Below are 24,799 nucleotides of genomic sequence, written 5' to 3' on the forward strand. Positions count from 1 at the left end.
TCCGTCCGTCATCAATCCAAATGTCACAAAAGTACTGTACAGAGCACTGCACATGTTAAATCAACAGTGTCCATCTGACGTCACGGGGAACCGCTAGACTGCACTCCATGACCCAAGGAGCTGCAGCTGTGACAAGTAAGTATCATCCTGGGGGCCAAATGCTGGGGACAAAATGTGCGGGGGCGAAATGTACCCGGGGGCAAAACATCCTATAACCAAACATGATGGTGTAACGAAGCCCTTAACATCGCCTGTGACTGCAGCTGCACCAGGATAAGTTCTGCAATCATTTGGTAGTTGCATTTATTAAGCTATCCCCATGACACAGATGACTGACAGCGGCCATCATTACAATAAGAAGTGACAATGTGGATGGACCCTACACGGCACATGTACATTGAGGTACACTGAGTAAGTCCGGGCTTTTTAACACACGCCATGCCTTTATGGCTGTTACTCACATGCATCTTATTATATGCAGGAAAGGGTCTACCACTAGACACATATGGATCATAGATATTTATACGACTGACAGAATAGAAATGGTTCTGTATTCCAGGGAATTTATTTTTGTAGTCATTAAAAAAAAATATATAAATATTCACGACAAATGCGAAGCGTGCCAAAAATCTAAAGCAAATGCATTAAAAACATCCCATTTCTTTCCTAAGGGAGACATTTACCAGTAATAAATAACATAAGTGTCTGTTAACTTGACAAATGTAGAGTGGAAAAGGAAGCATAGAAGAAAACAACACCATGTAACATCCTGCAGGGGACTCATCAGTCACAGAAATGGATTGCCAACTTATCAAACATGCAAATGAAGCTGATCCCAGAAAAGTCCGTGTCATCACAAAAGCCCAAGGATGAGCGTGGCGACACATGCTGATGGCTGGCCCACCCGTGCCGTGACTCACCGCCGGGTACACCGCAGGCATGGACCCACCGTAATATACAGTCACTCCAATCACCAAAGGAACTCGACACGCTGTGGATTTTTAGAAATCCCATCCACTAGGTGGAACTGTAAGACGCTGAGATTTTGACGTAAAGAAAATGCACAATGACAAAAAGGCACCAAAATCTCATTGAGGGAACATAGCCTTATGTGGCAACCACAGTGCATACCCGAGGGCAGCCATAACGTCAGCACTGCATGACCGCTGACAAAGAGCGGGGTGGTCAGTTTTAAAATCTTTTGGACAAGTGTGTAATGTTAGATAACAACTATAATACTGCTGCCAAGCTGTGCGGTAAGGAACATCTCCACAAAAGGTCAGGAGGCACGCCATCACGGCTGCAGCACACAACAAAATACCATTACACTGCGGTAACACAAGTCAGGCGGAAGTTATGGCTTTAATAAAATTCCAGCTACTCAATCTAAAGGTCCAAACCCCAAAGATGAAATCCCAGCAAGGTCTCATTCCTAGTAATGATCAGAGACCCTCTGACAGGGTTAATACAGAGTTGTGACCAAAATGTCAGGCTCTTGGTACTGGCTATATTGCTTAACACAGGAAAAGCTGCTTATTTAGGTTTCTTTACAACTTTCGCTTCCTCACAATAATTCTGTGCTCAACACTCCAAAAATGCACAAAACACAAAACTAAGAGTCACTAACCACAATGTGCCAAAGCTCCTAGTGGAACAGAGATAGAGAGAAAGATAGCCTGAGACAGCAGTCACTGCAGAGCAACAAGTCAGTGCCTGCCATAGAGTAAGAGGAACATGATAGTCATGGACCCCTATACACCACCCCAGATGTGTCCCTATTGCCATCCCCCCGTTATTTCACCACTTGCTTTGGCAATGCTAACATGTACTTAGCCCGGCCAATAAACACCATTTGAATTGAATTGACAGAGAGAGACAGAACAGAGACAGGGACACACAGAAAGCCAGAGACACACACACAGAGACAGAGACACACAGAAAGCCAGAGACACACACACAAAGAGACAGAAACACACAGAAAGTCAGAGACACACACAGAGACAGAAACACACAGAAAGCCAGAGACACACACAGAGATACAGAAACACACAGAAAGCCAGAGACACACACACACAGAGACAGAAACACACAGAAAGCCAGAGACACACACACACAGAGACAGAAACACACAGAAAGCCAGAGACACACACACAGAGACAGAAACACACAGAAAGCCAGAGACACACACAGAGACAGAAACACACAGAAAGACAGAGAGACACACACAGACAGAGAGACACACAGAAAGAGAGACAGAAACACACAGAAAGCCAGAGACACACACACACAGAGACAGAAACACACAGAAAGAGACAGAAACACACAGACAGAAACACACAGACAGAAACACACAGAGACAAAAACACACAGAAAGCCAGAGAGACACACACAGAAAGCCAGAAAGAGAGAGACAGAGACACAGAGAGAGACACACACACACGAGTCATCTGTCTGGAAGGTAACGACGAGTCGTTACATTTTTCATTAGCTTCACAGGAAAAGACGTAAAAAAAAAAAAAAAAAAAAAGACTTGTAAGGCTGTGTGAACACGGTCAGGATTTTTCGCATTTTTTTGCAATTTTTCACTATAAGGGTATGTGCACACGATGCCGATTTAGTGCAGAATTGGTGCAGAACTACACTGTGATTTACAGTACAATGTAAATCAATGTGGAAAAAAAAAGCTGTGCACATGGTGCAGAAAATTCTGCACAGAAACGCTGCAGATTTCAAAGAAGTGCATGTCACTTCTTTTGTGCGTTTCTGCAACATTTCTGCACCCCTCCATTAATAGAAATCTGCAGTGGTAAAATCTGCACAAAAACGCATAAAAAACGCACAAAAAAACGCACCTGTGGATTCTGCCAGGAGATGCAGATTTAGTGCAGAAAATTCTGCACCACATTTCCTACGTGTGCACATAGCCTAAAAACGCGATAAAACTGCTTAAAAAAATGCATACATATGCATCCCATCATTTATAATGCATTCCGCAATTTTTGTGCATATGTTGCGTTCTTTTCTGCAAAAAAAACGCAGCATGTTCATTAATATCACAAATTTTTTGCGGATTTCCCACTATTATTGCATTGGGAAATCTCCGGAAAAAAACGCCAAAAATCTGCAAAAAAAGGTGCAAAAAACGCATGTGGATTTCTTGCAGAAAATGTCCGGTTTTGTTCAGGAAATTTCTGCAAGAAATCCTGACGTATGCACATAGCCTAAGAGCTGCATCCTGTGCCTAGGAAACTGCCACCTCTGACAGACTGCAGAGTGGCCAGTATCCTAGGTGATCAGCAGTAAACCATTATATGAAGAATCCCTTGATACTGAAGAGGATTTTTAACCCCTTCATGACCTTGGGATTTTCCGTTTTTCCATGTTCGTTTTTCGCTCCCCTCCTTCCCAGAGCCATAACTTTTCTATTTTTCCGTCAATATGGCCATGTGAGGGCTTATTTTTTGCAGGACGAGTTGTACTTTTGAACGACAACATTGGTTTTAGCATGTCTTGTACTAGAAAACGGGAAAAAAATTCCAAGTGCGGTGAAATTGCAAAAAAAGTGCAATCCCACACGTTTTTTTATTGGCTTTTTTTTGCTAGGTTCACTAAATGCTAAAACTGACCTGCCATTATGATTCTCCAGCTCATTACGAGTTCACAGACACCTAACATGACTAGGTTATTTTTTATCTAAGTGGTGAAAAAAAACTCCAAACTTTGCTTAAAAAAAAAAAAAAAAAAAAAAAAAAAAAAAATTGCGCCATTTTCCGATACCCGTAGCGTCTCCATTTTTCATGGTCTGGGGTCGGGTGAGGGCTTATTTTTTGCGTGCCGAGCTGGCGTTTTTAATGATACCATTTCGGTGCAGATACATTCTTTTGATCGCCTGTTATTGCATTTTAATGCAATGTCGCGGCGATCAAAAAAACATAATTCTGGCGTTTCGAATTTTTTTCTCGCTACGCCGTTTAGCGATCAGCTTAATGCTTTTTTTTAATTGATAGATCGGGCGATTCTGAACTCGGCGATACCAAATATGTGTAGGTTCGATTTTTTTTTCATTGATTTATTTAGAATGGGGCGAAAGGGGGGTGATTTAAACTTTTATATATTTTTTATTTTTTTCACATTTTTTTTACTTTTGCCATGCTTCAATAGCCTCCATGGGAGGCTAGAAGCTGGCACAACGCGATCGGCTCTGCTACATAGCAGCGATCATTAGATCGCTGCTATGCAGCAGAAATACAGGTGTGCTATGAGCGCCGACCACAGGGTGGCACTCACAGCTACTGAGTTTCAGTAACCATAGAGGTCTCAAGGACCTCTATGGTTACTATACAGAAGCATCGCTGACCCCCGATCATGTGACGGGGGTCAGCGATGCGCTCATTTCCGGCCGCCCGGCCGGAAGCGCCGGTTAAATGCCGCTGTCTGTGTTTGACAGCGGCATTTAACTAGTTAATAGCGACGGGTGAATCGCGATTTCACCCGCCGCTATTGTGCGCACGTCAGCTGTTCAAAACAGCTGACATGTCCCGGCTTTGATGCGGGTTCACCGCCAGAGCCCGCATCAAAGTGGGGGTTCTGGCCTCAGACGTACTATCCCGTCCGAGGTCAGAAAGGGGTTAATAGGAGGCAAATTGCAAAGTTGCTTGTCTTTACAGGTATTTTGCAATTTTGCCTAGTCATATTGTTGAGAAAACGCAATAAACCCCTTAACACCCAATGACGTGCAGTGTCCATCATTGGGTGCTTCCCCCTCTTTGGTGTGGGCTGAAGCTCTGCTGTGTGTAGCAGAAGCCATCGGATAATCGCAGCTTCTAGTCTCCCTTGGAAACTATTGAAGCAAGTTAAAAAAAATGTTTTTAAAAATATTTTAAAAAATTAAAAAAAAAATCAAACTTTAAATTACCCCCCCATTTGCTCTATTCAAAATAAAACAATAAAGTAAAAAATAAAATACACATTTGGTAAGGCCGCGTTCAGAACTGCCCGATCTATCAATATATAAAAATAATAAATCTGATCGGTAAACGGCGTAACGCTTGGTTGCCACAACATTGCATTAAAATGCAATAATGAGCGATCAAAATATTGTATCTAGCCCCAAATGGCATCAATAAAAAAAAGTCAACTGGGAAAGCAAAAAATAAACCTTCACCCAGCCCCAGATCCTGAAAATTGGAGAGGTTACGGGTGTCGAAAAATAGCGACTTTCTTTTTCTTTTTAAATAAAAAAAGAACCTATGCGTTTGGTATCTACAAACTCGTTTAGTGAACATGGTAAAAAAAAAAAAAAAAGTTGTAGCATTGCACTTTTTTTTTGCAATTTTACCGCACTTTGAAATTTTTTCACTTTTTATTGTGTACTATTTGGGAAAACCAATCATGTCTTTCAAAAGTACAACTCGTCCCACAAAAAACAAGCCCTCACATGGTCATATTAACAGAAAAAAAAAAAAAAAGTTATGGCTCTGAGAAGAGGGGGGAGCAAAAAAACGAAGATGCAAAAATGGAAATACCCCTGGTCCTTAAGGGGTCAAAAGTGGTTTTGTGTATTGCTGTTCTTTATTCCCCTCATCCTGAGTATGCTGCTTTTTGGGGGGTTTTTTTAGATATCTGCCACATGGTTCCATAGGCCTTTTTATTTAATGCTAATTTTTACAGTCTTTATCAAGGGTGTGTGGCTCACAAGGCTCTCTGGGACATGTGCTAAGCCTGCTCTGCATTGTTTTCAGTCACTTTGCCTCCCACAAACATACTTTCCATCCCATGCAACGATAAAGGCTGCAGGTCTCGGGTGGCATTGGCACAGTGTCAGGCTACGGAGCAGGGCCGATGCACTGAACACATTGGGAGCACTGAAGCCCCGCAGTGGAGACCCCCTTTGATTTTCTGTAAATCAATGCAGTAAAACCTCTCCTTTGTTCAGACTAGGTATCCGGGGACAGATTTTCACCTCTGATATACACTCACTGGCCACTTTATTAGGTACACCTGTCCAACTTCTTGTTAACACTTAATTTCTAATCAGCCAATCACATGGCGGCAACTCAGTGCATTTAGGCATGTAGACATGGTCAAGACAATCTCCTGCAGTTCAAACCGAGCATCAGTATGGGGAAGAAAGGTGATTTGAGTGCCTTTGAACGTGGCATGGTTGTTGGTGCCAGAAGGGCTGGTCTGAGTATTTCAGAAACTGCTGATCTACTGGGATTTTCACGCACAACCATCTCTAGGGTTTACAGAGAATGGCCCGAAAAAGAAAAAAAATCCAGTGAGCGGCAGTTCTGTGGGCGGAAATGCCTTGTTGATGCCAGAGGTCAGAGGAGAATAAGCAGACTGGTTCGAGCTGATAGAAAGGCAACAGTGACTCAAATCGCCACCCGTTACAACCAAGGTAGGCCTAAGAGCATCTCTGAACGCACAGTGCGTCGAACTTTGAGGCAGATGGGCTACAGCAGCAGAAGACCACACCGGGTACCACTCCTTTCAGCTAAGAACAGGAAACTGAGGCTACAATTTGTACAAGCTCATCGAAATTGGACAGTAGAAGATTGGAAAAACGTTGCTTGGTCTGATGAGTCTCGATTTCTGCTGCGACATTCGGATGGTAGGGTCAGAATTTGGCGTAAACAACATGAAAGCATGGATCCATCCTGCCTTGTATGGAGCATCTTTGGGATGTGCAGCCGACAAATCTCTGGACCAAAATCTCTGAGGAATGCTTCCAGCACCTTGTTGAATCTATGCCACGAAGAATTGAGGCAGTTCTGAAGGCAAAAGGGGTCCAACCCGTTACTAGCATGGTGTACCTAATAAAGTGGCCGGTGAGTGTATACTGTACACTGAGAAGACGCTAACCCTAATCCTTAGGAGACCATGTTATAATGTAATTTTGGGTGGTCTTCTCAAAGAGGTTTCACATTCTATCCAAATGTTGTTACCTGATATTAATGACTGTGAGTGTTTCATGGGGAAACGTCCGGTTACACCAAACACACTGGCGGTGAGGATGTTGGAGGCCCCGCTGAGAACGGCTACACATATCAAAGTTACAGCAAAGAACTCCTGAGTCCAGAAAGACGTATCTACTTTCACCAGCACTGTGGTGAATATAAAGATGAGCAGCATGACAACTAATGATGACAGTATTCTGGCCTGGGAGGAAATCCTAGAAGACAAAAAAAGAGAGGACAACACACTTAAATGAGATAGGCAAGAAAAACCCTATAGAAATCTGCACACACCCTCCCCGATGTTCAGCGCAAAGAGAGACAAGGGAACCTGAGCTCTTCTGTGACTACTGGGAGCCATTGGGAAGATCACACAACCTTCTACAGAAGATGGTCTCTGAAAAATTACGCAAGTTAGCTTCCCTTCAGAAGGAAAAGTCTCTGTCTACAGCTATCTGGTAAGTTAAAGGGATTCTCCAGTGAAAATAAGTTATCACCTAGCCACAGGATAGGTTCTAACTTATAGATGGGAGGGGTCCGGCAGCTGGAAACAGCACTGATCGGCAGTTTGGGGCACTTTTATACCCATTAGAATGGTAGTGTGCATGTCTGACCATCACTCTGTTCACACCCTATGAAGATGACGGGAAAACCTGAGCGGTCCTAGAGAGAATGAATAGAGCGGAGGTCCAGAAAGTGCACTGCCACTCCATTCTAATGGGTATAATAGTGTCCTACTTTGTCGATTGGTCTGCTAGCGACCTATATCATATTACCTCTCCTGTGGACTGGTGATACCTTATCTTTACAGGACAATCCTTTTAATGCTCAACCCATTAAAGAGGTTTTCATAAAATATGGAACAATTACATAAGGGGACGAAATGAATAAAATAGAAAATCAAGTGGGAAAGTTAAGAGGTGAGTAGTCGGTCTTCTATTACTTTATCCCATTCAGCCATGGGCAATATTCGCCATATCCTAGAAAAAACCCTATAACCCCTTAGTGACGGAGCCAAATTTTTTAAATCTAACCAGTGTCACTTTATGTGGTAATAACTCTGGAATGCTTCAACAAATCCCAGAGATTCTGAGATTGTTTTTCATTGCACATTATAATTTATGATAATGGTAAATTTAGGTTGATATGTTTTGTGTTTATTTATAAAAATAAAAAAATCTGAAATTTTACAAAAATGTAAAAAAAAATTGCAATTTTCAAACACTGAATGATTATCCCTTTAATCCAGAGGGTGATACGATAGGAAAACATTAATAAATAAAATTTTTCTCATATCTGCTTTACATCTGCATCATTTGTAAAATTATATTTTATTTTGTTAGCATTTTAGGAGGTTTAAAAACGGAGCATCAATTTTTCATTTTTTTCAAAGAAATTTACAAAATTTAGTTTTTTAGGGACCCATCCAGGTTTGAAGTAACTTTGGGGTCCCATATATTGGGAAACCTCCTAAAGTGATACCATTTGAAAAACAGCACCCCCTGACATACTGAAAACTGCAGTCAGGTAGTTTATTAACCCTTCAGGTGATTTTCAGGAATTAATGCAAAGTGACATGACAGGAATGAAAATGTACATTTTTACCACCTAAAAGTCGCTAACTTCTGAACAGGTTACAACAGCCGTCAGACTCTAAGGCCGCTATTTGGTCGTGAACTGCCATGGCAAACATCAGGACTACACAATCAAGGTTTTAGGGTGGTGATGGGGTGAAGAGGGAGGAGGGAGCCTCCACACTCTTTTACCAATTACGTGATATAGTTACTAGTGACAGCAGCATCTAAGGGGTTAAACAGATATGGACGGTGCCAATACTGATGGCGGCTAATGCAGCAAGTTGTCAGCTATAGTGTACAGCTGATGGCTACAGGATTGTCATCTGTAGGGGAATGCTAATCTCTTACATCTCAGGTCAGTATAAAGACATATTGGCGGTTATTAGGGGGTTAAACAGCCTTGACATGTCAAAGGTGGACATACACTGACATCTGCATGTCACCCAGCAGTTTGGTGTCTGAACTGTGCTGAGATGTTAAAGCTGAGATCTGCCATGTAGTGAAGAGTTAATGGTAATGTAATGTTCATACCTTTCTGGTGAGTCAGTGCCTCCGCACACAATGACACCTCCTCCATAATGTTAATGACAGCCAATTATGGCTGGTAAATAAATACGCTTCTTTCTTGTCTAGATTCCTGGGTGAGGAGGAAACTTTAGGCCAAATCTTGATTTTCTGCCTTACTGCAATCACATTGTTAGTAAGTGTTGTTTTTAAGCCTCCTGCATCCACTTGTGGGTTCGATGCCTATTTTAAGACATTTGTTCCTGTGACAGCAGCTGGATGTTAATAACCTCAGCTCGGGGATACAGACCTAGGTCTGAGTGCACTGCCACGTCTACCATCAGTGCCGGCTAATTAGAGGTCTGTGAACACTGATCCAGGCCGATCACCAATAAGGTGAAATAGAGTAATAAAACAAGATTACACTTTTCTTCTACTTTATAATTTGAGATAAACATCTCACTTATTTTCTTTACCCCAAGCTGAAAATACTAATATATATATATATATATATATATATATATATATATATATATATATATATATATATATATATATATATATATATGTGTATATATATATATATATATATATATATATATACACATATACATATACATACATACATATATATATATATATTTATTTTTTTATTTCTATTTTTTTTTTAAGGAAAAAAAGAATAAATCATGCAGAACTTTTCTTCCGCTCTAAAAAAAAAAATGGTGTAATCAATAGGGCTTTCGTTTTGAAACAGGAATGCAGTGTTCACTGAGCCGTGCAGATTCACCTCTTTCAATACATTCTATTGGTGAAATTTATTTTGCGTAGACACTAGTCTAGTCCTATAAATTGACATGCAGCGGTCTGGAAAGACACGCTGCATGTTAGTCTCTGCGGGTGAGCCGCGGGCATCTGTGGACACATAGTGGACATGGGATTTCTTGAAATCCCATCCACTATGCTGTAACATCTGGCCACTGGGTTTGACCCTGCATAAGTACATGGCGTCAAACCCGCAGTGATTACTGATCGTCAGCACATACCCTGAATGCAACAAACAAATGTAAAAGATACTTTAAAAGTTATTCTACAGTATTAAAGTATTAAAGTGATGGATTTTGCTCACATAGACTTTACCTGTTTACAAGGTAGAAATTCAGGATGAGGCATGGCACCGATGGTATGGCTGAGGCAATAGAAAAGTAACTTTCGAAGTAGTCCTGGAAGATAAAAGGTTAAGAAAAGTTATATTAGACATGGAGAATTTTCTATTACTATGCTACAGTCTGTAATTAGTATAAGCAAGAATCTGCTGCACATAATGGAGAAATCTAATATTAACAGAGGCTAAGCACTTTAGACATCTAAGGCTGGTTTCACATTTGCGTTTGTTGCCGCAGCGTTTGTACCGCATATAAACGCATGCGTCGTGTTTTCCTATATTTAACATTAAAAACGCATGCGGTTTTTTTTGTTCGCGTTTTGCCGCGTTTGACGACGCATGCGTCGTCTCGTCGTTTGCAGCTTGGTGCGGAAATGCAACATGTAGTAATTTCTGGAGGCGTCTATTTGCCGCCAGGAAACGCATGTGGTCGATTGCGCAAGGATTGCGACAAAAAAACGCATTGCTGCCTATGTAAACGCATGCGTTTTTTTGCACATGCGTTTGGTTGCGTTTTTGAACGCATGCGTTTCAATTGAGAAAAACATGTCTAGACACTGATAAGCCACCCCCCACCATCAAGGTGATAAAAGGGAGGGTGTGGACAGTTGCAGGTCACTTCTCACCAGACTCTGAAGCAGACGAGACACAGCCAGGCTACATCTTGGAGGAAAAGACCGTGAACAATGTGAGTATATCCTAGCCAATGCCTTTATTTTCTATTTTCTGTCTCTACATGTCCTAATTTCTGCCATTTCTTTCTTTCTACATGCATCAGAATGTCTTCTTCGGATTCTTCATCTGGTGAGGAGTTTTGGCCAGGACAGTCGGAAGTGGAGCATGTCCTCAGTGAGGTGAGTACTTGCCTCGTCAGATTGGTAAGTATTCACTGTACATCGACACATGTGACAATTTGATTTTTTCTGTTTTTTAGAGCTCTTCTACTGCGGCTGAGACAGGGCAGGAGTAGCGGAGTCAAGGTCCGGTGGAAAGGCGGCAGCGGGTACGTATACAAGGCTGACTGTCCTCAGTGTATTATTCTTGAATCTTCCTTTGTCTACACTGGTATTTCTTTACTTTTTTCTTCTGGAATCCTTTTGTATGTTGACTTTCCTATTCATGCCATTTCTCAGCATATTTTTTCTTTCTTTTCCTTATGTAAATTGAGCAAACTTTAATGACTTTCTTTAATTTTTAGGTTTCACAACGGGAGGATGACCTAATCGAAAATGACCTCCTTATCACCCTGGTCCAGGAGCGAGTCCCGTTGTGGGACACCCGGGATCCACTGCACTCGAACAACATCACGATCCGGCGGTTATGGAATGAGGTGGCCCAAGCGATGTGGGATGGCTGGGACAACGCCCCGACACGGGTCCGAGCTGCATTTGGTAAGTATTGCACTGCAGTGTGAAGCAGCAGAGACCTTGGTCGTGCTCACTCGACTGTGTGTGATGAAAGAAACTCTCAGGAGTCCTTTTTCTGACCACAATTTTTTTTTTTAACAGTATCCAAAGTCAAAACACGTTGGCGTTCGATGAAGGACCGCTTCAACAAGGACCTGCGTCAAGAGAGCCGTGTTCCCAGTGGTTCAGGAGCAAGGATCAGACGCTACAAATACCATCGAGTACTGTCATTCTTAAGACCGGTCCTTGCCCAGAGAACGTAAGTATTTATCACGTGCATTAGGTTGTATTGTATTGCCATAATCTGTATTTTTAAATTCCACAGGAATTTGCGTCTGGTAAATTTTTGATATTAATTTTCTTTTTCCTTTTTACACAGCACATAAAGCACGACTGTCGGCCCAGGTTCTGGAGCGGTCCTTCATCCGACAGCCGCGGACCCGTCCCAGCCATCCAGCAGCGCAGCAGCAAGTGGGCCTTCCACATTAACTGGAGACCAGGGAGCTGGTCCATCAGGTCTTCCCCTTTCGCAGTCCTCTTCCACTGCCCCCTTTTTTCTGGGCTCATCCCGGCTTCGGACAGGTCACTCATGTCCGAGTTTTGCACTTGAGCTCGGTTTTACACGATGCGATCAAGGCTTTGGGTGACCGAATTGATGCTTAGCATAACCTCTTAAATGCACGTATCCAGGAGGTCAGCAAAAGCCTTGATCAAGTGAAAGCCGATCTCCAGAGGCCAGCACATAATTTTTTTAATCAAATTGAACAGGGCATGTCGGAACACCTTACTCCTGATCTCCAGCTGAGTGTCATGCAGGCCTGCAATGCTGCTTACGTGCAGGCTATGCAGCAGAGTCGGTATTTTCAGCAGACAGTGGGGGCATATCCACCTGAGCCTTCACTGTCACGCTTGATGTCGACCTCTGCTGCATCCCACTGCACGGCCAACTCAATTCCTTCCACAGCCAGACACCACTACAGTACCACCACCATGCCGAGTGCAGTTGGACATCCCACCGCCACCACGACATCCGCTGCTCCTGCTTGGACCTCCTCCACTGACACAACGATGCAGCAGGACCCTGGCATGGCCTTCCGTACCGCCTCCTCCACGATGCAGCAGGATCCTGGCATGGCCTTCCGTACCGCCTCCTCCACGATGCAGCAGGATCCTGGGATGGCCTTCCGTACCGCCTCCTCCACGATGCAGCAGGACCCTGGCATGGCCTTCCGTACCGCCTCCTCCACGATGCAGCAGGACCCTGGCATGGCCTTCCGTACCGCCACCTCCACGATGCAGCAGGACCCTGGCATGGCCTTCCGTACCGCCACCTCCACGATGCAGCAGGACCCTGGCATGGCCTTCCGTACCGCCACCTCCACGATGCAGCAGGACCCTGGCATGGCCTTCCGTACCGCCACCTCCACGATGCAGCAGGACCCTGGCATGGCCTTCCGTACCGCCACCTCCACGATGCAGCAGGACTCTGGCATGGCTGCACGCTCTACGAGCACTATGGACTCTGGCATGGCTGCACGCTCTACGAACACTATGGACTCTGGCATGGCTGCACGCTCTACGAGCACTATGGACTCTGGCATGGCTGCACGATCTACGAGCACTATGGACTCTGGCATGGCTGCACGATCTACGAGCACTATGGACTCTGCCATAGCTGCACGATCTACGAGCACTATGGACTCTGACACAGTGCAGCCGGACCCTGACAGGTCACCCACCACCACGCCACGCCATATGAGCCCACCAAGACCTCCCACAACCAGGCAAACAAAAAAGAAAACACAAAAAAAACAAAAAATGAGGACTCTTAGCATTCCTCCCCCTTCACCTCCCAATGTGTCTGTAATGTCAGGTTTGTCTCACCCTTCCAGTGCGTCTGAAGCCTCTCATGTGTCAAGCCCCAACCCCGAACTTCCAGACCCTTCTAGTTTCATTGCCCCTTCTCCTGCCACCTCTGCGTCGTCCACGGTTAGCCAGGCCTCAGTACTTCACACCCCCCGTTTACATCACTCTACCCCAAGCCGGCGCAGTAAAAAATAATTTTTTTCCAGTTGTTAACAAAATAAAAAAAGTTTGATTTGCCACAATTATGTTTGGTTTATTGTGTCTTCTGCCGCCGGCAACACACATCGTGCGCCATGAAACTTCGCCACACACTAATGTTTTGGGCCACATCATATCTCCACTAGTTAAAAATAAAAAGACTGCAGCTTTATGCGTCTTTAGTATACAGATATGAGGTGGCCCAAAAAATATTATATGTATCTCCATAATCTCTTTTGGTCTGTGTTTAGTGTGGCAGTCTGAAGAGAAAATGGTGGAAATACAGTGCAGACCTCTACTGAACAAGTCAGGTGTCAAAAAGCTCATTAGTTATGACACCTGACCTGTTGAGTAGAGAACTGCCTTGTATAACCACCATTTTCTCTTCTTATATTACACACAACTTGAGTTACAATGGTGGTCACACACTACATATCTATGCTCACGTGCACAGGTGTCAGAAATAGTGAATTCATGAGCCTATATAGGTTTATCATGAATTCATTATTTCTGACACCTGACTTGATGACTATAGATAGTGTGACAGTGATTGTCTCTTCAGCTTGTGTCCAATGGATACAGGAGAAGAGAATCATGACGCAAAGACGTCAACAAGCTTACCAATAAAGCAACATGGCTGCCATTACGAGCAGTATGTGGCCAGTGTTGTATAACAGTATTTGTAACCAAAACAAGGAGTGGAACAATTAGAGGTAAATTATGATATTAACATAATAACTAGCACATCTGCTTTTATCACCCACTCCTGGTTTTGGATTACAAAAACTGATATTAAATACAGATCACATACTGCCAGTTTTAGGACAGCCTGGGTTTGGAGAGGAAAAAGATAGGAGACACGGTCAATTCAACCAAAACTAAAGTTTATTAATGAGAAATATTATAAAGTTTATTAATGAGAAGTATTATTATCATTGTAGAAAATAACTGGTACAGATCGAATTACAACTGGACATTTACACAACATTGTCCTGCCATGACACACATCCAATATCTGAATCAAAAATGGCCGCAAATTGGTCCCGCATGTGACCAACTGCTGCAGTTGACCGCAGCGGGTGATGCTGGAAATCGGGCAGATGGGTGTGCAACTGGTTCATCCAGTTCAATGTTGGGTTGCTCCTTAACCATTATATAATTATGCAGAACCACACAGGCTTTGACCACCACGTCGACTGTTTCCACTTTTAGATTTATGGCTGATGCAAGAATGCGCCATTTAGCGACCAGAATGCCAAAGGTACACTCTACAGCAGAGGTGTCAAACTGCATTCCTCGAGGGCCGCCAACAGGTCATGTTTTCAGGATTTCCTTAGCATTCCACAAGGTGCTGGAATCATTCTGGGCAGGTGATTAAATTATCACCTGTGCAATACAAGGAAATCCTGAAAACATGACCTGTTGGCGGCCCTTGAGGAATGCAGTTTGACACCTCTGCTCTACAGTTCTTCGGGCCCTGGTCAGTCTGTAGTTAAAGATCCTTCTAGTGTGGTTCAAGTCCCGACTGGAATAGGGCTTCAGTAGGTTTTCACACATCTGAAAGGCCTCATCCCCAACCATAACAAATGGCATCGGTGGTCCTTGAGTGTTGGGAAGAGGTTGTGGCGGGGGAAAATTGAAATTTTTGCCATACACACGGCGGCCCATATCCGAGTTCTTGAAAGTCTGCGAATTGTTGCCACGGCCAAAAGCTCCAATGTCCACGGCGATGAAGCGACAGTTCGCATCGGCTATTGCCATGAGCACAACGGAAAAATATTTTTTGTAATTGAAGTACTCCGATCCTGTTCTGGCTGGTTTGATAATGCGAATGTGCTTTCCATCCACCGCTCCTAAGCAGTTGGGGAAATCACACACACTCCAGAATTTCTCCGCAATTTCTAGCCACATGTCCAAGGTGGGTAGGGGTATAAACTCATCCCGGAGTACATTCCACAAAGCCCGGCAGGTGTCCGCAACTATTCCGGATAGGGTGGATATTCCAAGCCGGTATTGGAAGTGGAGGGATGATAAACTCTCTCCGGTGGCCAGAAATCTGGAAGAAAAACAAACACAAAAACCATTACAATCTATTCTTTTTATGGTGTGGTTACGCTAAAGAAAGAAAGGAAAATACGCAAAAAATACATGTCAGAAAACAGTAAATTTGGACTATCATTGGTTTAGATTTGGAACGTACCTTAATGTAACCAGCAGACGTTCCTCGGGTGGAATCGCTTTACGGAGCTGGGTGTCCTGTCGCCGTATGGCTCCTTGGACACGAGACAGCAAATCCAGGAATGAGTCTTGCGACATTAGTGTGTATTCCTGGAATTTCTCCGGGTTGGCATTAAGCTCGGCATAGAGCGTGTGGTAGGCTCCACGGCTCTCACGTAGTTCGATAAAGGGGTGCCTCCAAAAACGCCTACGTTGTCTCCTTCTCCATCTTTGGCGATTTCTGTCTTGCTCCCAAGCAAAAGCACAGGCAAGAAACAGTTTGAAGCTGAAATCCAGGTTGAAATAAAAGCTCTCCATGCGAAGATCCATCATGACACAGGATACAGTAGCAAACTGTTAAAATTTCAGTAGCCCTAGGGTCTATATATAGAGATCCCATAATACACGCCCTCTGTAGTCCCATTGGCAGTGTCTGGTTATCTTGATTTTTCTCTTGTGAAATTTCTCATCATGCGCACCAAAAACGCAAACGCAGGAAAAAACGCGGCGGTTTTTTTTAACCGCATGCGTCAAAAAAACGCCGCGTTTTTACGCGTTTACATGCGTTTTTTCCACCACTTGCGGATGCGTTTTAAACGCTGCAGATTTAAACACAAATGTGAAACTAGCCTTAGAAATACATCATTCTCATCTCAAATACAACCATGACAAAACGTAAGCTCATATGGTTACTGTTTTCTCCTGAAAGACAACCAAATGTAAGCTATGCTGTAGTCTTAAAAAGGCACTAATCCTCCCATCAAAATGTGTATCCTCTTAATATATTGCAATCATCAGATTATATAGCACTGTGTACTTACAATTGATCATTTTGCCCTTCTACCCAGGGGGATTTAAGGGGTAACATTTTTCTTGTGGAAAGTGACATGCCTAGCCTGACATGTCAGAGTGAGGAGGCTGTGAGCAGGTTGCGCGATGCAGTGACAGATAGGAGGCGGAGCAAGGGTTAACAATTTCACTTGAACAGGGGGATACTCCATGCAGGGAGGCAAACAGTTTGAACGGGGAAATAAATAGTTAAATGGCAGAATGAAGGGTTTAATGGCAAAATGATATGCAGGGTTGAAAAAAAACAAAAAAAACAGTAGATTCAGTAAAGGCAGTGCCTTTGTACACTTAAAAGGACTCTGTCACCTAATTTTGGGCCTATAAACTGCGGCCACCGCCACCAGGGGCTTATCCACAACATTCTGTAATGCTGTAGATAAGCCCCCGATGTAACCTGAAAGATAAGAAAAACAAGTTATATTATACTCACCTGGGGGGGGCGGTCCCGATGCGGTCCGGTCCAATGGGCGTCGTGATCTGGGTCCAGCGCCTCCCATCTTCATGCGATGACGTCTTCTTCCTTGCTTCCTGTCGTCGCTCCTGCGCAGGCGTACTTTGCAGCGCAAAGTACTGCAGTGTGCAGGCGCCAGGAAAGGTCAAAGAGGCCCAGCGCCTTGGCACTGTAGTACTTTACGCTGCCCTCAACAGGGCAGACAAAGTACGCCTGCGCAGGAGCCGTTCCAGACCCAGACCTGCGGCGCCCATCAGACCGGACAGCACCAGGACCGCACCTGGGTATTATCGAACTTGTTTTTCTTATCTTTCAGGTTACTTTGGGGGCTTATCTACGGATTATAGAATGCTGTAGATAAGCCCATGATGGCGGTGGCCGCAGTTTATAAGCCCTAAATTAGGTGACAGATTCCCTTTAACGTGGCAGTAATTCCTCAGACTATGAATTCTGCTAAGAAATCAATAGAGCCAACAACGGCTGGCGCAGTGCTGGTACAAGAAGGTTCAGCTGATAACGTCTTCTGGCGGCAGAGGTCGGTCTCCGGTACCTTCCACTGAGCCCCTAGTCAATAAACATATGCGGCCGGAGCAAACAAGGACTCAGCACAATCAGGGTCTCCCGTGTGTGGGAAAGTATATGCTGGTAAGGTGGGTTACAAAAGTCTATCCGGTAAATCGGTTCTCTCTTTGCGGCACGTGCGCTGTACTCACGGTCACGAAGCACACAGCACCTCGATCCCTATCAACTACGGGGTGCGCTGCACTTTTCTCTCTATGCTGCGCGCTGCCTGTTCCCGCCAAGACTGAAGTGCCGACAACCACTGGCGCGCTGCTTCTCCAGCGTGGTCCTGAACTCTGCCCTGGCTCTTAGGCTGACGTGCGGCACTTAGCTGAACAGGGCTCCTCGCTCTTTCCTTATTATTGCAGTGGACTCCGGCACTGTCTGAGCCAGACTTGGCCCGGCAGATATACCATGGTAAATCGGGGCGCAGATGGCAATCCTGCACCCGATCTCTCTAGGCCACCGGATCTCTCTGCTGCGGTCTGTTGCAGCACCAGCGGTTTGGGTGCGGAGCGCGCTGCCTGCCATGTTCGCCCGCTGACGGCGGGGGGGCCTCTCTACAGCTTCGCACACTTTCTCCCTCAGCTTCCAGCCGAGTTTTCTCTCTAAACACGCCCCCTCTTCCTGGGCCATGGGGCCTGTCTGGTCTCCTATTCCTTTCCCCAGGAAACAGGGGATTCAGCCTCAACAGTTCTGGACCCGGCTCAATACAGGTACTTGCAGCCTGGTCATCCTCCTTACAAGGCCCTGCATGCTCCTCTGAGAAATTAAATACACAAATTGGCTCTTCAGAGAGGAAGTGGACTAGAACACTAGTGTCACCTATTGGAAAGTAGAATTCCTAAAAGTCAATATCTAGCCTTGAACAAGCCTTGCCATATACCTCAGGCTTAAAGCCAAACCAGAATCTCAATTTGCAGACAAGTTGTGTCAGGGTATTGCCTCTCGTCAGTGCAAAGTATGAGATGTGATTTGGCTAGGTGAGAGGCTTCTTAGAGGGAGCTACGGCGTTACATCGAGTTTGACTTTTACTCTAGTTCATATGGCAAGGCTCGTTAAAGGGTAGATAGTGACTTTTAGGATTACTACTTCCAAATAGGTGGCACTAGAGTTCGAGTGCCCTTCTACCCACTAATTATTCTCTTTTCCAGGGCTGTGGAGTCGGAGTCGTGGAGCCTGTGCCCATTTTGGTGGAGTTGGTACAAAATGGACTGACTCCTGAAATATATAATAAATTGTGTTCAGTAGTACAATGCAGCATGTGCTGTAAATTTTTTCATAAGAATGAGTGGATAAAAAAGTTTTGGTGTTATCATTTATACTCTCTGAAAAAAGAAAAATTCTACCGGGGTATGTGAACTTTTGAGCACAACTGTAGATAGATAGACAGATAGATAGATAGATAGATAGATAGATAGATAGATAGATAGATAGATAGATAGACTACTGTATATAATATATACACTGTGTTCCAAAGTATTATGCAAATTGGATGTAAGTGTCAAAGATTTAATTGTTTTGTTTTTCAAAATTGCCGTGCAATTCTTAGAACTGCAGCTTTCACTCGATGGGTTAAATCAGTCACATTGCAAAATCTGTATCCCAGGCAAAACTGACAATTAGGGGATTACCATTCCCCTCCTAAATAAGATGCATCCATACAGTCTGATTCTGTCGGCAGTGATCAACCAAGATTAGACTGGTAGGGACACAGATGAATGGTTATCAGCCATTTGTCAGTTTATTCATATATTTTCAGGAGAAATAACAGAGGAATGACAATGCAAAAAAAGCCCCATACTGGTTTCCAAGTATCCAGTAAAAGACAAGTGAAGACTGCAGAAAGGTCCTTGTTACATCTCCCAAGAACTGTCTGATCAATGCTGGAGACTTGTAAAGACTGGAGCGTAGTAATCCTCTGCTGACTGCCTGAGCACAATATGGCCACGTGGGTAGAATTGGTTATATTAGTGTATACGGTACTTATCTCTGACTAAAGTACAGGTGTATGTCTGTATATCTTGACCATGTAATAAGAAAGTTCCCTGTCCCATCAGGGATATTTATGGTATATTGATGGGCTATATCATCTATGTTACATATATAAAGGTCCCAACAGGGTAATTCAGAAATTTTTGGAGTTCCTATAGAAATGTATGGAGACAGCGGCACATGCGCTGTCACTGTTCCTTTTATGGAAGCCACCGCTGGGTCTCAATTTTTTCCGTTCAAAAGTGGAACATTAATCTGACATACACTATAAGGCAGATCCTTTCAGTTTGTCATTATTATCGGTTCACTATATGGCGATAATAATTTGTCTGGTCATAGTGCGGTGGTGTTTGTCCCTTTTATGTGGTATTATTTGTTCACTATGTGGTGGTAATATGTGGTCTGGTCATGGTGTGGTTGTATTTGTTCCTTGTATGTGCTATTATTTGGTCACTATGTGATGGTAATATGTGGTCCATCCATGGTGTGGTGGTATTTGTCCCTTGTATGTGGTATTATTTGTTCACTATGCGATAGTAGTTAGAGATGAGCAAATTTGCTCAGGTTCTCTCTTATTCGGCAAGCTGCAGAGGGAACCCGGCTTCCTGGATCTTGCCGCCTGATCAGCTGATCGGCGTCGCAGCTGCATGTGTGGCGGCTGTGTCACAGAACATGCATGGAGAGCCTATTTGTTGGGCTCTCCATGCATGTTTCATGACTGTGACACAGCCGCGACACATGCAGCTTTGGCTGGAGTGAACCTGTCTAGAAGTCTGTCAGACTTCTAGACAGAACGCAATTATAATTGTGCTCTCACTGTATATATTGTATGCTTATGGGGCTTCTCATATTACTGCAGCCCGCTGTGTCCAAGTCGTGGAGATCTGTGGAAAAGACAAATGCTCCTAGTTTGCTCTACTGGAGCATTCCCATCCCCATGTACAATGTTAGATAGAGTTCTTAAGGTTACATTTTCTATGGTTCACTGCGGCTGTAGTAAGAACACTGTACAACTATATGCAAGAATTTTAAAGTGGCCAGTGTTTTCTCTTATTTTATCTTTGCTGCTCCTTGGAGAATGCTGGGGTTATTGTTGTTTTTTTTCAATCCATAAGGATCCAGACATACAAGCATTTCAATTCAGTGCTAATTTTTTCATCTCTCTACAAGGGGGTGTGCCTCACAGGGTAATTATGCAAAACAGTCTAAATACATGCCTAGATACCTGTAAACCAAGTCCCCTTAGAAAAGAACATAAAAAAATCAGCACAAAATAAAAAGGTTCATATCTCTGGGATCATATGGCAGATACAAACAAAAAAACCTCAGGAGAGTAGTGGGAATGCAATAAGGGCAAAAACTGGCTATTTTTCATCTGGTGACCATTCCTCTATAAGAGCAAAGAAACAAATACGGTACAGTGATATTTAAGAAGCCTGTATTCTGTCCGAGTGAGGGCATGTCCACACGTTCTGGATTATTCCCGGATTTTTTGCTTTTTTTGCATGTTTATTCGGCAGCTTTCCGAGGCAAAAACGCTTAAAAAACTTATACATTAAGCATCCCATCATTTTTAATGGTTTCCGCAATTTTTGTGAACATGTTGCGTTTTTTTCCGTAAAAAACGCATGCGGAAAAATACGCAGCATGTTCATTAATTTTGCGGATTTAAGAGGATTTCCCGTGTGCACATAGCCTGAGGCATTTGCTACACTGCGACTTTTTGTAGCTCTACTGATTGGTAGCTGAAGTCCATCCAATTGCATACAACTCAATGTACTGCATCTGTGATGAAAAAGTTAAAAATCAATCAGTAGCACTACAAACAGTCACAGTATAGCCAAGGACCTAAAACTTAACTTTTATTATCTCCAAAATTAGAAACATACAAAAAAGTGCCAACCGAAACCACCTGAGTGAAAAAAACGAACACAACACTACAAGACACAAAAAAGGGGAAAGGGGATATAAAAAACTGATGAAAATATTTATGGTGTGGCCCTATACAGGAACCTATACCAAAAGTGTGCCAAAAGGTGGCTCTTAACAAACTTGTCCAAACAAGGTCTCAGGAAAAAAGGGTCTTTCCAATTCAGAGACAAAAATAAATGAACCACAACACTGAGCCTATTATCAACAGAGCTGCCACAAAAGGCAAATGAACAAGAGCTTGCAGAACGTGCTGTTTTAGTTATATCACAGCGTAGCAACACTGAGCCTTTTACCAATAGTGCTGCCATACAAGGTAGACAAGCTTGAGGAGCTTGCAAATCGTGCTGTTTTACTTATATCCCAGCGTATTTATTAGGCATTATATAATGGTGACCCTTTGTACCCATTACCGTATTTATCTAGCTGTGTTCAAGAAAGCACATGTCACCCTATCTTATTGCCATGCTCAGGATTGTGACGGAGGTATATATTTGGCACACTATTGTACATCAGCATATGAATTTGCAGCATATACAATAAAATAGAGGACTCAAAATGGTAAATAGCATATCAAGGCTCCTACTCTATAGCGGGCTGTATGCCCATCTCTTAATCCATTATCAGTAGGAAGCCTTGTATAGTGATGCATATATCCACATCTTTTCACCTGCAAAAAAAGACCACAACCCATACATATACAGGTCCTTCTCAAAAAATTAGCATATAGTGTTAAATTTCATTATTTACCATAATGTAATGATTACAATTAAACTTTCATATATCTGTATCCATTATCCACCAACTGAAATTTGTCAGGTCTTTTATTGTTTTAATACTGATGATTTTGGCATACAACTCCTGATAACCCAAAAAACCTGTCTCAAAAAATTAGCATATCAAGAAAAGGTTCTCTAAACGACCTATTACCCTAATCTTCTGAATCAACTAATTAACTCTAAACACATGCAAAAGATACCTGAGGCTTTTAAAAACTCCCTGCCTGGTTCATTACTCAAAACCCCCATCATGGGTAAGACTAGCGACCTGACAGATGTCAAGAAGGCCATCATTGACACCCTCAAGCAAGAGGGTAAGACCCAGAAAGAAATTTCTCAACAAATAGGCTGTTCCCAGAGTGCTGTATCAAGGCACCTCAATGGTAAGTCTGTTGGAAGGAAACAATGTGGCAGAAAACGCTGTACAACGAGAAGAGGTGACCGGACCCTGAGGAAGATTGTGGAGAAGGACCGATTCCAGACCTTGGGGAACCTGAGGAAGCAGTGGACTGAGTCTGGTGTGGAAACATCCAGAGCCACCGTGCACAGGCGTGTGCAGGAAATGGGCTACAGGTGCTGCATTCCCCAGGTAAAGCCACTTTTGAACCATAAACAGCGGCAGAAGCGCCTGACCTGGGCTACAGAGAAGCAGCACTGGACTGTTGCTAAGTGGTCCCAAGTACTTTTTTCTGATGAAAGCAAATTTTGCATGTCATTCGGAAATCAAGGTGCCAGAGTCTGGAGGAAGACTGGGGAGAAGGAAATGCCAAAATGCCTGAAGTCCAGTGTCAAGTACCCAGTCAGTGATGGTGTGGGGTGCCATGTCAGCTGCTGGTGTTGGTCCACTGTGTTTCATCAAGGGCAGGGTCAATGCAGCTAGCTATCAGGAGATTTTGGAGCATTTCATGCTTCCTGGCACCTGCTCACAGTGCCAAAACCACTGGTAAATGGTTTACTGACCATGGTATTACTGTGCTCAATTGGCCTGCCAACTCTCCTGACCTGAACCCCATAGAGAATCTGTGGGATATTGTGAAGAGAAAGTTGAGAGACGCAAGACCCAACACTCTGGATGAGCTTAAGGCCGCTATTGAAGCATCCTGGGCCTCCATAACATCTCAGCAGTGTCACAGGCTAATTGCCTCCATGCCACGCCGCATTGAAGCAGTCATTTCTGCCAAAGGATTCCCGACCAAGTATTGAGTGCATAACTGAACATTATTATTTGATGGTTTTTTTGTTTGTCATTAAAAAACACTTTTATTTGATTGGACGGTTGAAATATGCTAATTTATTGAGACAGGTTTTTTGGGTTATCAGGAGTTGTAGGCCAAAATCATCAGTATTAAAACAATAAAAGACCTGACAAATTTCAGTTGGTGGATAATGAATCTATAATATATGAAAGTTTAATTGTAATCATTACATTATGGTAAATAATGAAATTTAACACTATATGCTAATTTTTTGAGAAGGACCTGTACTTTGATATCACAGATAGGGTTGAATATAGTCTGTGTCACTTTCAATTTAAAGCGGTGATATGGTTAGATCTCACCCATCTCCTGACGAGGCTGTACCATATTCCTTCAAGGTTACATGCGCCTTCAAATATAGGGAACGGATGATGGGCCTCTATAGCGTCTCCCAGGAAGACTCTATAGAGGCCCATCATCCGTTCTCTATAGTGACACAGGGACAGAGTCCCTTTAATAAACGGACTAAAAAGTTGTCTGCACAACTTCTCTGCCAACGGATTTCTGCTGGATCCGTTCTAACTGATCACTACTGGACACATGAACACAGCCCAACAATAAAAACAACTGTGCAGTTCACTAGGAGTCAGAGCCCCTGATTCCAGAAAGAAATAGTTCACCTTGATGATGCGGTTTTATGCCGTTCACCCAAAGGTGGAATTATGAGTTGTTGGACTCTACACTTAAATCACACCACTGCTTTACACTGTAACAATAATGAGGTCTCTTGATTTAAATTGTGATTGGTTGATTGGCTGGAATATATATATATATATATATATATATATATATATATATATATCTATATATATATATATACATACATACATACAGTACAGACCAAAAGTTTGGACACACTTTCTCATTTAAAGATTTTTCTGTATTTTCATGACTATGAAAATTGTACATTCACACTGAAGGCATCAAAACTATGAATTAACACATGTGGAATTGTATATTTAACAAAAAAAGTGTGAAACAACTGAAATTATGTCTTATATTCTAGGTTCTTCAAAGTAGCCACCTTTTGCTTTGATGACTGCTTTGCACACTCTTGGCAGGTGTGCCCTGTCAGGTTTAATAAGTG

General features: G+C 43.2%; 1 protein-coding gene across 1 annotated transcript in view; it reads right to left on the minus strand.

The window, feature by feature from the left end:
• The window catches only part of SLC29A3 (solute carrier family 29 member 3), a 69,158-nt gene that overhangs the window by 23,794 nt on the left and 20,565 nt on the right, over positions 1 to 24,799 (minus strand). The window contains exons 3-4 of the mRNA XM_077259288.1: positions 10,181 to 10,263; positions 6,951 to 7,177 (exon numbers count right to left, since the gene is read on the minus strand). Of these exons, the coding sequence (XP_077115403.1) occupies positions 6,951 to 7,177; positions 10,181 to 10,263 (310 nt within the window). The remainder of the gene's footprint in view (positions 1 to 6,950; positions 7,178 to 10,180; positions 10,264 to 24,799) is intronic.

Source organism: Ranitomeya variabilis, chromosome 4 (genome assembly GCF_051348905.1).
Source record: "Ranitomeya variabilis isolate aRanVar5 chromosome 4, aRanVar5.hap1, whole genome shotgun sequence".
NCBI lineage: Eukaryota > Metazoa > Chordata > Amphibia > Anura > Dendrobatidae > Ranitomeya > Ranitomeya variabilis.